This window comes from Leguminivora glycinivorella, chromosome 6 (genome assembly GCF_023078275.1).
Source record: "Leguminivora glycinivorella isolate SPB_JAAS2020 chromosome 6, LegGlyc_1.1, whole genome shotgun sequence".
NCBI classification, from domain to species: domain Eukaryota; kingdom Metazoa; phylum Arthropoda; class Insecta; order Lepidoptera; family Tortricidae; genus Leguminivora; species Leguminivora glycinivorella.
In genome coordinates, this window is record NC_062976.1 from 26467089 (window position 1) to 26483392 (window position 16304).

A 16304-nucleotide genomic window follows, 5' to 3' on the forward strand; every position below is an offset into this window, starting at 1 on the left:
GGTAAATTACCATTACATGTAAAGGAATCACTAATCATCTATACAATCATTACTATTACCAATAACTCGGAATCATAGTCGATTCAAAATAACTGAAATTATTGACTTGATTACTTTCAGATTACGAATATGTAGTACCTCAGATTGCCGACTGTCACTTTGACACAAAAGTCATCATGGGTGTCGTAAAATAGGTTTTAGGGGTGCTGATTCCAAAATTAATGACCAATGTGGAATCTGACATTGCTGACTGTCACTTTGACACAAAAGTCGTCATGGGTGTCGTAAAATAGGTTTTAGGGGTGCTGATTCCAAAATTAATGACCAATGTTCAATCTGACATTGCTGACTGTCACTCTGACACAAAAGTCGTCATGGGTGTCGTAAAATAGGTTTTAGGGGGTGCTGATTACAAAATGAATGACCAATTTGGAATCTGACAGTGCTGACTGTCACTTTGACACAAAAGTCGTCATGGGTGTCGTAAAATAGGTTTTAGGGGGTGCTGATTACAAAATGAATGAGCAATTTGGAATCTGACAGTGCTGACTGTCACTTTGACACAAAAGTCGTCATGGGTGTCGTAAAATAGGTTTTAGGGGGTGCTGATTCCAAAATTAATGACCAATGTTCAATCTGACATTGCTGACTGTCACTCTGACACAAAAGTCGTCATGGGTGTCGTAAAATAGGTTTTAGGGGTGCTGATTCCAAAATTAATGACCAATTTGGAATCTGACATTGCTGACTGTCACTTTGACACAAAAGTCGTCATGGGTGTCGTAAAATAGGTTTTAGGGGGTGCTGATTCCAAAATTAATGACCAATGTGGAATCTGACATTGCTGACTGTCACTTTGACACAAAAGTCGTCATGGGTGTCGTAAAATAGGTTTTAGGGGGTGCTGATTCCAAAATTAATGACCAATGTTCAATCTGACATTTCTGACTGTCACTTTGACACAAAAGTCGTCATGGGTGTCGTAAAATAGGTTTTAGGGGTGCTGATTCCAAAATTAGTGACCAATTTGGAATCTGACATTGCTGACTGTCACTTTGACACAAAAGTCGTCATGGGTGTCGTCAAATAGGTATCCGGAGGTGTTTGAAAACTAATGACCAATTTGGAATCTGACACTGTTGACTGTAACTTTGACACAAAAGTGATCATGGGTGTCTTCAAATAGGTTTTCATGGGTACTGATCTCAATATTAATGATCAATTTGGAATCTGACATTGCTGACTGTCACTTTGACATAAAAGTCGTTATGCGTGTCGTCAAATAGGTTTCCAGGGGTACTGTGCAATGTCAGGTTCCAAATCGGTCATAACTTTTTAAATCATTTCATTAATTTTGGAATCAGTACCCCCTAAAAACTATTTGACTACACCCATGATTCCTTTTGTGTCAAAATGACAATTAGCACTGTCAGATTCCAAAATAGTCGTTAATTTTGGAATCAGCACCCCCGGAAACCTTTTTGACGACACCCATGACGACTTTTGTGTCAAAGTGACAGTCAGCAATGTCAAGATTTCAAATCGGTCATTAATTTTCAAATCAGCACCTCCGGAAACCTATTTGACGACACCCATGATGACTTTTGTGTCAAAGTGACAGTCAGCAATGTTAGATTCCACATTGGACATTATTTTTGGAATCAGCACCCCCTAAAACCAATTTTACGACACCCATGACGACTTTTGTGTCAAAGTGACAGTCAGCAATGTCAGATTCCACATTGTTCATTAATTTTGGAATCAGCACCCCCGCAAACCTATTTGACGACACCCATGACGACTTTTGTGTCAAAGTGACAGTCAGCAATGTCAGATTCCACATTGGTCATTATTTTTGGAATCAGCACCCCCTAAAACCTATTTTACGACACCCATGATGACTTTTGTGTCAAAGTGGCAGTCAGCAATGTTAGATTCCACATTGGACATTATTTTTGGAATCAGCACCCCTAAAACCAATTTTACGACACCCATGACGACTTTTGTGTCAAAGTGACAGTCAGCAATGTCAGATTCCACATTGTTCATTAATTTTGGAATCAGCACCCCCGCAAACCTATTTGACGACACCCATGACGACTTTTGTGTCAAAGTGACAGTCAGCAATGTCAGATTCCACATTGGTCATTAATTTTGGAATCAGCACCCCCTAAAACCAATTTTACGACACCCATGACGACTTTTGTGTCAAAGTGACAGTCAGCAATGTCAGATTCCACATTGTTCATTAATTTTGGAATCAGCACCCCTAAAACCTATTTTACGACACCCATGACGACTTTTGTGTCAAAGTGACAGTCAGCAATGTCAGATTCCACATTGTTCATTAATTTTGGAATCAGCACCCCCGCAAACCTATTTGACGACACCCATGACGACTTTTGTGTCAAAGTGACAGTCAGCAATGTCAGATTCCACATTGTTCATTAATTTTGGAATCAGCACCCCCGCAAACCTATTTGACGACACCCATGACGACTTTTGTGTCAAAGTGACAGTCATCAATGTCAGATTCCACATTGGTCATTAATTTTGGAATCAGCACCCCCTAAAACCAATTTTACGACACCCATGACGACTTTTGTGTCAAAGTGACAGTCAGCAATGTCAGATTCCACATTGTTCATTAATTTTGGAATCAGCACCCCCGCAAACCTATTTGACGACACCCATGACGACTTTTGTGTCAAAGTGACAGTCAGCAATGTCAGATTCCACATTGGTCATTAATTTTGGAATCAGCACCCCCTAAAACCTATTTTACGACACCCATGATGACTTTTGTGTCAAAGTGACAGTCAGCAATGTCAGATTCCAAATCGGTCATTAATTTTTAAATCAGCACACCCGAAAACCTATACTCGTGGTATATGCACTTGAAATGTGAAAGTGAAAATGCTAGAATGACATGTAAACCACGAAGTTGTATAGTCATATTGGTGACCACCATCTGGCTCCATCATCAGACCCTGAGCACCACCTTGAAGTAATTAGAATTGTATTTGTCTTATTTTATCATCATATTAATATATACTTTACTCTAATACTTATCATATAACAAAAGCAAATATTTGGGATGGGATCTACTTTTATAATTATTACTTTAATTTTTTAAATAAATTTTAACATAATTGATATTATTTCGCGCTATATTCTCGTATTTTCGTACAAAATAATGTTTATTAGAAACCAAAAGTTTATATCGAGATAGTAGATTGTGGTTGTTATCAAAATTCCATAGAAAGGATCAAGATTGTTTTGTCCATTATTGTAGTGCGAGCGAGTGATAAGACGTGCTAGAAAGGGTCGGCATATTGGGCTCGCGCGGCGGGTAAAATACCTAATTTCGCCCGACGCCGAAATGTTATAACGCTCTTAAAACAAACTTTCATTTAAAAATCTTTAATTTTTAATTTTTACATTACCTAAAGTGACCCCTATGATAGAAATGTATTAATTTAAGTTACATGTCCGTCTTTGGGTCATAAAGTTACATACGTCTATCAAATTTCAAGTTATTCGAATCCGTAGTTTCGGAGAAAATTGGCTGTGTCTGTGACAGACGGACGGTGATCCTATAAGGGTTCTGTTTTTCCATTTTGAGGTACGGAACCCTAATACAACAAATTAAAACCGATTTAACAATTTTTTGTTATATTTTCGCCATATTATTCCTTAAAATTATGATTCATTGTAACTTTCATATCATACTACTATAGAAATATTACCAGTAAGATTGGTACGAGTAAAATACTCGGTAGTATTGGGAATATTACTAGTAATATTGGTAGTTTACTAAATGACGTTAGGTAGGTATTATTTTTTGTTATAATACAGTTCAACATGTCTCCTTTGTAGTAATAAACACAAAAGAAATATTTTTTATCTATTTTTATGTCTATATTTCTCTAAATTACCGCTAAGTGGTAATATTACTAGTAACATTACTGGTAAAATACTCGTTTTAGTAATATTACCGATAACGACCCATCACTAATGTATAGTCAGACAAGCTGTATTCTGAACTCGGAGTTACATGGACACTTAGATTCCTAGATATGTGGGCAGCAATCTGTCATAAAGTTAACGGCGGGTCAGTGTCCGCTGCCACCGCCGGTGCCAGTAGACTCGTAGTTCGCGCGTCTTATCGCGACAATTAGTCGTCAGCACTCATTAAAGACTAGTTTGGAAACTGCTGTGAGGCTATAGCGGGGTTCGACAAAAAATTCGAGTCGAGCTGCAGAAATGCCAGAGTTAGAAATCGGAAAAGAATCAGAGTATGACATTTGTCGTGGGCGTTGTTCCACAGAATATACACTACACATCGGGTCTAATCACATATTTATAATACACTGAACCGCAGGTAACGTACATGCGGCTTACTCACGTTTTGTAACGTTAAGCTACTTACGTATGTTTATAGGGTAAAAATACAAACAAATAATTATAAATAATGAAACCAAAAGACATAAAATATCGTCATATGCAATGTCAACTGTTGCGCCAGCAACGGCTTATGATAATTACTAAACGACAATGTTCTTGGAACTTTCCAAATGTCATAAAACATGTCTCACCCACGATTGTGGGAAAAAAGTACCTGACTAATGTTTACATTTAATCAAGAATGTATGTCTGCAAATTATTACTTATATATTAGTATTACCATAATGTCTTTCCCATCACGGAACAATGGTGTTCCGGACCTTTGGGAGGCGTGCGCGGAGCCGAAACCAACGCGTAGAGGCCCTTTTGACACTTTAATGAAATGTAAGGGGTACACCGAGCGGATGTTGCCCTTGCCCGTATCATGGGACACACGCAGCGGCAACACCCGCCAGGGTGTAAGGACTATTTGAGAGTTAATGGAATCTAAAATGAACTGGGCTATTTTGATGAAAGTGATGGACTAAATACTGGGCTATGGATAAAAAACCTTACCATATTAGTATTATTAGCCATTTTCATTGCAAGTGTTATACAACGTGAACTATGTTCGTTTTTTTTTGTAATAAATTCTGTAACATATTTCAGGTCAGTATCATTGTTAGTTTAATTAAGTAGGTACACCAATAAAATGGACCTTTAACTTGTAACGTGTCTTATCAAAACTAACTTCAAACCTCCTCGCCGACAACACGACTCGTGCCGAATTCAAATAGCCCAAATATTAAGTGGACTCTACGTATATAGCATGTTTATATTCAAGGCCTACATGACACATGACCATAATTTTACTGAAACTCATACTACTCATTAGTTCACCCAGATCATGTGCTCAAAATTTTGTCGTGAATGTTTAGATTTACATCGTAAGTGTGATTAAACCTAATTATTTTAAACATATATGAAATAACAGAATATAGGATGTCGCACTCTACATGCAATACCAATACCCCTAAAATGCAACAGAAAATTGCAAAAAAAATTACAAACGTTTTTAGTGGCACCCTAGTAAATATCTATACTATTTATTCCATTCATCAATAATCGACTGACCGTGTTCGAGCGTCGCCCTGCATCACGCGTGTAGGTACATACATGATGTAGTGCGCGTACGCATTTGGACATTACACGTAACTAACATTATTTATGGCCCGTAAACCTCGCGGGCTCATTAGCCGCGCGTGTGTGGGCACCTTTATGGCGGGACGTAAAAGGCGAACACTCTTTACCGCGCGCTAGATTGTGACAATGGACCCGTTCAGTGCTTTGTGTGGTGAATTAGCCGAAAATTACTGATTTCGTATTGCTTAGGACTAGGGGCTTAGCCAAGAAGACAATCGTAAATCGCAAATGTTTTTTTTAATTTCATATTGTAAAGAAAACATAGTATCAAAACAGATGACAGATGCTAGGAAAGTTTAAGTGAGTACTATTCCTTGCATAATTATTTACATCTTAGCCAGCCCGCTAGTAGTATCTGATGATGAACATAAAAATATATTTCTTGATAAAAACCTACTTCATCGGTTGTTAGAGTTGTACAAAATATTCAAATGCGTCATTGTAAATTTAAAACCTGATCTGATTAGACTCCAACCAGAATTGGTGAGTCACTGATTTATAAACAGATCGCCTCTTAATGATGCTTAATTAATTAATAATATGGAACAACTCCTGCCGTTGTGCGTCTAGCTGCATATTCAAAAAGCGGTATAGATTGAAATACAAGGCTATGTTTTTTTTTTTTTAAACTTTAACTTATATTTTACTCAGATTTTTTGAGATTTGGAGCCTAATTATTGACTGTTAAATATATCGTCCGAAATCTTATCAATTACCATCCTGATAAAAACAATTGAATTATTTAATTTATTTAAAAGAAAATTGTATAGACATTTAATGGAATGTACCTATTATTCTGTTAATGAGTTTTTAGAAAAGTGTGCTTTATAAGTAGCGAATTGGCCATTGATTATAGTATTTATAGTGTATTTATTAAATTAATTAATTTGAATATAATTGCAAAATCATTTATATTATATTTAATTTATTTTGATAATTTTTAGTTATTAGTGCTAGACATTTAATTAATTTGTGCCATTTAAATTACACCTAAGAGCGCATGCTTGTACATATAATGTATAAAAGCTAAGTTAGTTATAAGAATTAAATATTTGAACGCCAAACTGTGGTAAAATAAGGATTGAAATGAAAATGTATTGCCCATCTATTATGTACCCTTATTTATACAAATAAATATTTTTGATTGATTGATTGATTGAATGTACCTTCATTTAGACGATATGATAATATTCAATTATAATCAACAGTGTCGTAAGTAAATCTTTGTCATTAAAATATTTAAGCGATCCTTATTAAACTATGCCGTTCTATTCCCAGGAAAGCGGGCGAGCAAGCGAGCATTCCTCGCCAAAATTGCAGTAAATCAAAAAACGAACAAAGCTAGTCGCATAGCATTACTAATAACAGTAAAACATTTCAAGCCGCTAAAAACAATCCGCGGTTCGACCGCCATTTTCGGATTTAATTGACTTAGAAAAATGTTCGGAATAATGGCTATGGGAGAATATTTGGCTAGCTTTGTAGAGCGTCGTTGGACGCTGAGCCCAACTATTTAAGGTCAGGTTTGGAGTGAGGTCAGGACTGCTGAGTGTTCTCTACATTGTGTTTAGTTTCTTTGGGCGAGTGTCACCCTGTCTTGTTTCCGCGTTGGATTGTTTCGAGAAATATGTTTGGACATAATACATAATAGATAGATAGATAGATAGAATACTCTTTATTGGCACACCTCAGCAAGAGATACAGAAAAAAGATACAGCGGAGACAAAACAAATGATTATAAATAGAGGCAGACAACAGGCGGTCTTATCGCTAAAGAGCGATCTCTACCAGACAACCTTATAATATATAATATATATGATACGTTTAGAAGTTGACTGCGTTTTAGTGAAAAAATTGTACGATTAATTAACGACACCTTAAGAAACAAATAATTAGACAATAATGTGGTTTGTTATGTGTATATAGGACTTACAATTTTTTTTGTGTATTGAAATTAAAACAAAATGTCTAAAATACAAGACTTCATTGAAACGGTAACTCATGTACTTCCGATTAAACCTATAAGGGCAAATACGTAATAAGAGAAAACGACTACGAGCGAGCTCCTAGCAAAACAAAAGTAAAGGACAAATAAACATATTTATGTAAAAAATATCCCTAGCCGGTAAATTTGCATAAGGACAGTTAGCTCAACCTTCGAAAATCGCCTAAGCGGCCACATTTCTGGAAAAACATTTACAGGATAATGTTCTAAGTCCAGTCCGGCACAAAATAAAACTGTGACTCCCTAACGAGAACAATAGCTGACTTTTTATCAGACTAACTGGCCGGAATGTAGAGGGAGTACCGCATAATGAATCCGCCAAATTTATTACATAGCCTTTACCTTTCCGAGAACGGCGGAATAATCCGCGCGGATGCCGTGCGCCCGCGCAATCTAAACACATACCTCTGCACTATCTCACTCGCGCTCGGGCGTGGAATAAAAGAGGGAGAGGGACGGGGAAAGTATGTTGATGAAATAGGATTGTTGTCGGCTCCCGTGTAACTGTGAGGGAAAGAATACAAAAGGTCTGTCTTTCATCTACAGGGTGACAATGGATGGAAAATAAAAGTTACAGTGGGAATCCTCTTTGGGGTTACAACTATTCCATATAGTAATGTAAGCTTTATGTACAGTTATCTTCACAGCGGATTCAAATTATTTGATTGTATAAAATTTGATTTTTCGTTTATTAATTTTGTTCTGTATATGATGTGAGTGTAATTCTGCATGTAGTAGTAGAATGATTTTAGCATTCCTAGACTGACAAGCAATTAACGTTTGCCAAAACATAAAAGCCAATGGAAAATCTATTTTATCGATTAAACAGGAACGCCTCGAACGCCCGTAAATGTTTCTTTAAAGATGTCAATGAATTTAATCAGTTGCTAGAGCTTCATCTCTGATAGAATAAAATCCACCCTGTAGTCGACCTTGCGGGCCGTATAGCTATTGTTACGTAAGAAGGCGACGGGAGATAAGTAGGGATGTACCGACTAGTCGCCGACTAGTCGGGAAAGCCGACTATCCGGCCACATTTGTAGTCGGCGATTAGTCGGCAAAATAGGCCGATTAGTCGGCACATTATAAGTGATAGAAAAACAGTACAAACATAAATTAACAGCTGATATTGTTGTATTATGAACCTATTTGTTATGTTATCAGTCAAAAGAACAACTGCGGTAATCACAGAAAGAAATGTCCTACCAAGGACAATCGGTTTCAGAGGCAGGATTCCTACCCACTTAAGCCAAACCGTTTGTTAAAAATGGAAATCGTATATCAATATTCTCATTGACCTTTGAACCTTTAAAAAATAATGAAAAACTCCAACAAACGACCAATGTTATTCAAAAATGTTGATAAATTATTCGAAAATTATGTTCTGGCCGACTAGCCGACTAATCGGCCACCCAAGCGCCGACTAGTCGGTAGTCGGCCCAGTCGGCCAAATCAATAGTCGGTACATCCCTAGAGATAAGCGAGGGTTTTATAGGATCGTTATCTGCCGCTGCCGGCCGCCGGCCGCCGGCCCGCGCCCGCCGCCCGCCGCCGGACCAGACCGGATAAATAAGCACTGGTATCGAAACACTTTTAATTGCGATCGGATCGGTAAGTGCTTCGGATAACTACACAATAAGTGTTACTTGTTTATTGACAATAGGGTATTAAAAGTAGAACTATTTTTTCATGCACAAACTTGAATTCTTTGTCTTTGAGAATGATATTATGCAAGTTATTTTGGTCCAACTTGAAGTAAATTGCTTTTTTGTGGAAAAACAAATAAGTATATGAATATATAAACAATATTAGATATTTTGAGCATAATTTTAGATGGAATAATATCTATTTTTATACAAATCAAGTTTAGAACACCAGAGTTCATTGGCATCCCTAACACATAAGGCCTGATTTAAATAAAGCCCATATACACAACACACATTAATATTCACCAAACGCCATTCACCACTCACAACCCATTCACTCATCTCAATGAATGGATCGGCGTATGCGCAATGAGTGAACACTTCCACCCAAAAGGTCGTATGGTCCTTGTAAATGTAAACATGGTTACTTCTTTCAATAACCGATGGGAATATCAGCATTATTATAAAAGGGCGTATGTGTGTACTGGGTGTGAGGACAGTTGAGTCGTTGTGGAGGAGAGGAGGAACGGTATCAGTGGGTCAGAGCAGCGCCCACGCAGCCACGCCCTCCCGCCGCCCCTCCCCGTAAGGAGATATTAAATATTACTCATATATTATTGTGTATGAAAATAGGTACAAAATACAGCAGGAAACTCCAACTCGTAATTTCTCTTAAGAGTCTGGTTGGTCTGTCTGTGTATTTCTTTCATTGCGACGTATGGGTCTTTCAAGTACGTAAGAAAACTAAGTCCATACATGTCTGTACATCAAAGCATGGAAATAATAAATAATTCTTGGAATTAAGATAACATAATTATTAATTATCTCCTAATTAAATATTTAGTTACTTGAAATAACAGCTACAAAAATATCTTCCCAGTGTTCTCTGCTAGATTATGAATGTCTGTGTGAACAAAATATGTTAACTACCTATTTTTGCGGCCATCGAAGAGTAACATTAGGTAAACATTATAAATACTTGGTACCAATTAGGTACCTCATGTTGTCTAAATATATAAAAGAAGAAGCTGACTGACTGACATATCAACGCACAGCCGAAACCGCTGGTCCTAGAGATTTCAAATTTGGCACGTAGGTTCCTTATGTAGTGTAGAGGAGCACTAAGAAAGGATTTTCCAAAATTCACCTCCTAAGGGGGTCAAATGGGGGTTCAAAGTTTGTATGGGGAAACAAGATTAGTTTGACTATTTTATTCGAAACTTCACAGGAAGATTCCTTAAGATATATGACTGAATACGTGTTTCAGGTTTTTTGAAAATTTAACCCCTATAAGAGTGAAAAGGGGGTGATAAAGTCAAAAAATCAATATGGGTATCGTTTTTATGGTTTATCGGGTCGCTGATCACGATAAATACAACGTTTTTAAAATCTAACGAGGCGGAAGTGAAATACCTTCTCCCCTGTTGTGGTGCAACGGGGTTTAAATATCAAAAATATATGTAAAAGAAGATATTGACTGACTGACTGACATATCAACGCACAGCCGAAACCGCTGGTCCTAGAGATGTCAAATTTGGTACGTAGGTTCCTTATATAGTGTAGAGGAGCACTAAGAAAGGATTTTTCAAAAATCGCATCCTAAGGGGCTCAAATAGGGGTTCAAAGTTTGTATGGGGAAACAAGATTAGTTTTACTATTTTATACGAAACTTCATAGGAGGATTCCTAAAGACATATGACTAAATACATGTTTCAGGTTTTTTGAAAATTTGACCTCTAAAGGGGTGCAAAGGGGGTAAAGTCAAAAACACAATATGGGTATCGTTTTTAAGGTTTATCGGGTGGCTGATCACGATAAATAGAACGATTTTAAAATCTAATGAGGTGGAAAAGTAATTTTCTCCCCTGTTGTAGTGTTATTAGGGTTAAAATATCCAAAATAGCCATAAGAGGAGCACTAAGAAAGGATTTTTCAAAGTTCACCTCCTAGCATGATAATTTGACAGGGGCAAGGACGGGGACAGGGACGGGGACAGGGATAGGGACGGGGACGGGGACGGGGACGGGATAGGGATAGGATAGGGATAGGGATAGGGATAGGGATAGGGATAGGGATAGGGATAGGGATAGGGATAGGGATAGGGATAGGGATAGGGATAGGGATAGGGATAGGGATAGGGATAGGGATAGGGATAGGGATAGGGATAGGGATAGGGATAGGGATAGGGATAGGGATAGGGATAGGGATAGGGATAGGGATAGGGATAGGGATAGGGATAGGGATAGGGATAGGGACGGGGACGGGGACGGGGACGGGGACGGGGACGGGGACGGGGACGGGGACGGGGACGGGGACGGGGACGGGGATAGGGACGGGACGGGGACGGGGACGAGGACAAGGATAGAGATAGGGACGGGGATAAGAATAGGGATTGGGGTCGGAATAATCGGTCGGCAATCTAGGCAGTATAAAATGCAGGTGGCTCAGTGGGAAGGGATTATTAGTAAGTAGGCATCGGCGAGTATCCTGCATCCGTGATAACTATTATATTCAATGTGCTGTAAGAAGATGGTTGTTTGCTTTCCTTTTATATGTTTACGTTTGCAATAAGTATAAGCAAAATGGAAAAAATTGTAAGCGATAACGCAAGGAAGTACTTTTTACCCTACCGACCATAGCGTCGAGATACTGACTATGTGGGTTGTATGAAGTTTCCCCAGTATAAATATTTATATAGGTAAAATACATACATATTCGTACCTACTACCTATGCTGTGGTCGCTGTGTAACAATTCTACAATCATTGCAAGAATTTCTTTTAAAACAATAGTAATAATTTTAAGGTACAGTCAGCCAAAAAACAGTGTAAGGTTCTTGGCTGACCGTACAGCAAATAGATCAGTTACAATGGCCCTCCAGTCGAGAATTGCCCCGCTTTACCTTAATCGAAACAATCGCGGACAGATGTACCTACAAAGAAACCTACGGATCCAAATGAAAATCTTATTTTTTGTAAACGTTTCAATAAGAATACTTTTATTACGCGGGCGAAGCCGCGGGTAAAAGCTAGTTTTATCATAATTATGAAGTATTAGGTTATCACTACTTTGAAAAATTCCCGTGTCTCATACTGCTCCTCAAAATTAAAACGTAGTAAGTCTGTATGTATTCCATACCTATACTTACTACATTTTTTTCTTTCTTGACAGAGGAACATACAAGCATTTTTCAAAGTAGAGACGATATGTTATGTACTCGTATCGACTAAAATACCCTGTTTTTGTTCATTAACAGCCTCATTTTCAAGTTACCTGTTACATTCTTACTCCGTGCCGATGGTATGAAGTAATTGTGAATCAAGGTAAACCATTGACCTCCAAGATCATTTGGATCATGACTAACTCGTACCTAAAACCAATTAATTGTGGTTATTTCTAAGAACACACGTTTGGGCATAGCCGTATATCGACTATTCTACTGTGTATTGAAATGTAATAAGATATATTGATCTGTAAGGTGTTTAATACGTTTTGAAGTTGTTTGTTTTTGTGTTGTTGGGTAATTGCAAATTTGCGTATTGGAATTTTAATAGTTTTAACCCGGAAAGGTGATTCTCGCTTAAGGCTAAGCTCTTTTTGGCATTTCCATGTTATAAGTGTACATGGGAACAGAAATAAATTATATAATTTATAAATTATTGTTCTATTTTATTAAATCCGATAACCTGGTGCCACCGTCGGGCTTTTTATCACCGCACCTCCCGCTCCCGCCAAAGAAACAAAGTTCATCCTCACTTTCTCGACACTTATCCTTCTTAATGCAGCTACTATTTATTTACCTTAATCTAGGTGTGTGATGTGTGCGTTAGTTTATTATGATTATGACGTAACGGAGCCACGCTGTGACGTCATCGCCCAAATCAGTTGTTTAATTAAATTTTTATTGTTCTCTCTATTATAATTGTTCTCTTTATTTTCTCTCTTTTTTGTTTCGTCTATCTAAGTTTCGTGACGCATTGCTTTTACTGTATGTCATGTAAACATGTTTTTACTAATAAATAAATAAATAAATTATACAATACGATTTCGTTGAATTAAAAAAACGTTAAATAATTCTATCTATCGATTGTCTTTTCCTTTTTTGAACGTTGAACTTTATTTTATAACGAAATGTTATATTTTATAATTTATAAGGTCCGCAGAAGGACGTAGTTTAATTTCATCATTATTCCTCGAAGACTCAAAAGCTAGTACGAACAACCTGTACTTTCAGATCACAAGTTTTTGAGACACTTGTTTGTTCACGAAAAATGTCAATAAATTAATAAGCACGTCAAGCTGTGCTTCTACGACTATGACAGTTAACCCGACCGCCGTGCACCGCCGCGTCCACTTCGGTCAGTAAAAGTTATCGACGCCGTTAACGCGTCCGCGGTGCGCGTGGGTGGCAGATCGCGAAATTCGTAAAGTTTCTACTTCATCATTCATTAATTGTTAAGGAGAAGTTTTACTTTACCTACGCTACCTACGGTAGATTCAAAAATAAGCAAGATTGAATGGTAGGTATTTTATTTTTTGAATTATTCGCAATTATTTATTCAGTTGTCTGTAAAAAATACTTTTATATTACTTATATTGGAAAAATCTACTTCGTACAGTGTTTCAATATTTTATACAAGTCGTGCTCCGAAGACCCAACTACAACATTAACTACACAGCCCTGTTGGTGGGGGCACAAATCTGCCACAGACAATTTCGCCTTGACAAAATAACAACGAACGTTTTTATGCAACATTTGCAGTTGCAATAAAAACTATTGTAGCTCAAATCCGCTTGATTTGCAGAACAATACATTAAGCAGTGATTGCGATCGCGTGTCGCCCGCAATTTGGACTCAACTCGCTGGGCGGCGCGTGCGCAAGCCAATTATTCTGTACTGTCGGACAACTCTTGGTTTTTGTCAAAATTGTCCAGCGAGCACCGAGCACAGGCACGTCGCGGACTCCAATAAACCATTTAAACTTCGACTCCTTATGTTTTTATGTCTTCTTCTCAAAATATAGGTATGTCATTGAGATCGTTGTAAGACCTACGTCTTTGGTACAGTCAGCTGCAAAGAAAAGTAGATCCCCTTGCATACAAATTTGTATGGCAGGAGGTCTCCTTTTCTCGGCAGCTGACTGTACGTCTGTAAAATTCCAGTTAAAGTTTTAATGTTACGTGGCTTTCCATACCTGCATCTTTTTACTTTTGACTGACGTTTTATTGTTCGACTATTGTCATCATAAGTAGCTATTCACCATGACACATTATAAAGTGGTCGCTGGTGAGGAATCGTCTCGCATATATTATGTGTGTGGAATAACACCCAGTATTTCTGATCTTGTGTGCCTTATTCCAATATTCTACGGCTTATTTTATCTTAATTTTTTGTAGTTTTATTTGAGTGTCTGCAATTCAAATTCATAGCACAATTACTCATATAGGTATTTTGTACACAATTTTTTTGTTTGGCGCGTGTTTGTTTCTATTTGAATACTTAAATTTCATACGTTTACACAAAAATATAAATTGTATTTGAGGCATGAAACCCAATAAGGGCACTGTAAATGTAGATAAATTTAATAAATATTATTTAGTTATACTCTTAATGAAAAGTTTTCTATAAATTAGCAAACGAGACATATAAACTTATGTTTTCTTCTGTGAATGACGAATTCGGGCGCGATGACTTCAAATATAATAGATAGAGTTTTCCTCTTTATCAAGTTATTGCATATTGCCAGCGTAAACAAACAATTCATTCAGAAGAGCATACGGCTGTGATGTATTGCGTAAGAAAGCCGAAGTCGTTCAGGATATGCATCGTTTATGGAAACAAGGCTCTTAAAGTATGGCCTGCGTGTTAAACAACCAGCGACACGAGCACCCTAGAGCCTCGGTCGTTGTAGACCGATGTGATTCCGCCGCGAATGGAAATGGTCACTCAAGAACATTTTCTAACATACTCGTAGCATACAGACGCCGCGCCGCGGGCAATGGGCCGTCGCATGCCTGTCGCGATACTGCATGGTTAGAACGACCGAGGGCTCCCGGCATGCTCGAACATCCACTTAGTACTTGTACACTGTACAGGGCCTCGTGGTATGGAGCCCCTGGTGTGGTGCGTACCTGGTGCCGGTTAGAGCGGTGGTGGCGCGGGTCGCGGGGCTCGGCCGGGCGCGCCACGCTCATGCCGCAGCGCCGGCGCCGCCCCGCATGCCCGCCGCGGCCCGGGCGCCGCGCTGTGGGCAGACCACAACTACACTCATTACTGCATTCATTGCAAAACGACTCACGGGCTGTGGACAGGGTAATCAAGTTAACAAGAAAATATTTTATTAACCTCACAGGCCAAAAGACCAACGTAGACGCGTCTCAGCTGAGGCAACGCGTGATGAGCATCCTTCGGCAGGGCGACCGAGGCACGTCTACATTAGCCTCGCTCTATGTGGACCCACTCATTTAAAAAGGATCTTACAGCCACTTCCCAATCGATATTAATTTCTAGATAAGATATAGACCCCAAGAGTCTGATACGTACTTCTGCGTTTCCACTAAGGCAAAGATAGAAGGAGAGTGCGTGAAGCATCAATCGTCTTCTCCGCTCTGTTGAATGAACTATGTCTCCTTCCATCTCCGCCCTGGTGGAATGTTAGGTTAGGTTAGGTCAAGAACTATTTTCTTCTTAGGTGGGCCCTGAAAGCACAAAAATTAATTATGTTTTTAATAACTTCAAATATCTGATATCTAGCACAGAAAAGGTTGCTGATCCCTAACCTACTCGTACTGTAGCCTGATAATGTTGGATTCTGATGATGGTCATAACATTTTGGAAACTGTTCTTGGGTGGTGGTAGGAAATAGACAAAAACTTCATTTCAGCACATGAATGTTTTAGGCTTCTGGTCAATGAATTATATGTACAGTCAAGTGTAAAAATATGGGTGTACACATCTTACTCAAAAATATGTCCTATAGTATCTTAGTCCGGTGTAATAAGAGCGTAGTACCATATTTATGAGACGATTATTTCGATACGTATTTTTGCACTTGACTGTACAGT

The 16304-nt window shown here is 38.3% G+C and overlaps 1 protein-coding gene across 1 annotated transcript in view; it reads right to left on the minus strand.

Annotated features, from left to right (window-relative positions):
• The window catches only part of LOC125226879 (voltage-dependent L-type calcium channel subunit beta-4), a 202160-nt gene that overhangs the window by 180673 nt on the left and 5183 nt on the right, over positions 1–16304 (minus strand). Inside the window, 1 exon segment of the mRNA XM_048131038.1 lies at positions 15372–15484. Within this exon segment, the coding sequence (XP_047986995.1) occupies positions 15372–15434 (63 nt within the window). The 5' untranslated portion in view covers positions 15435–15484.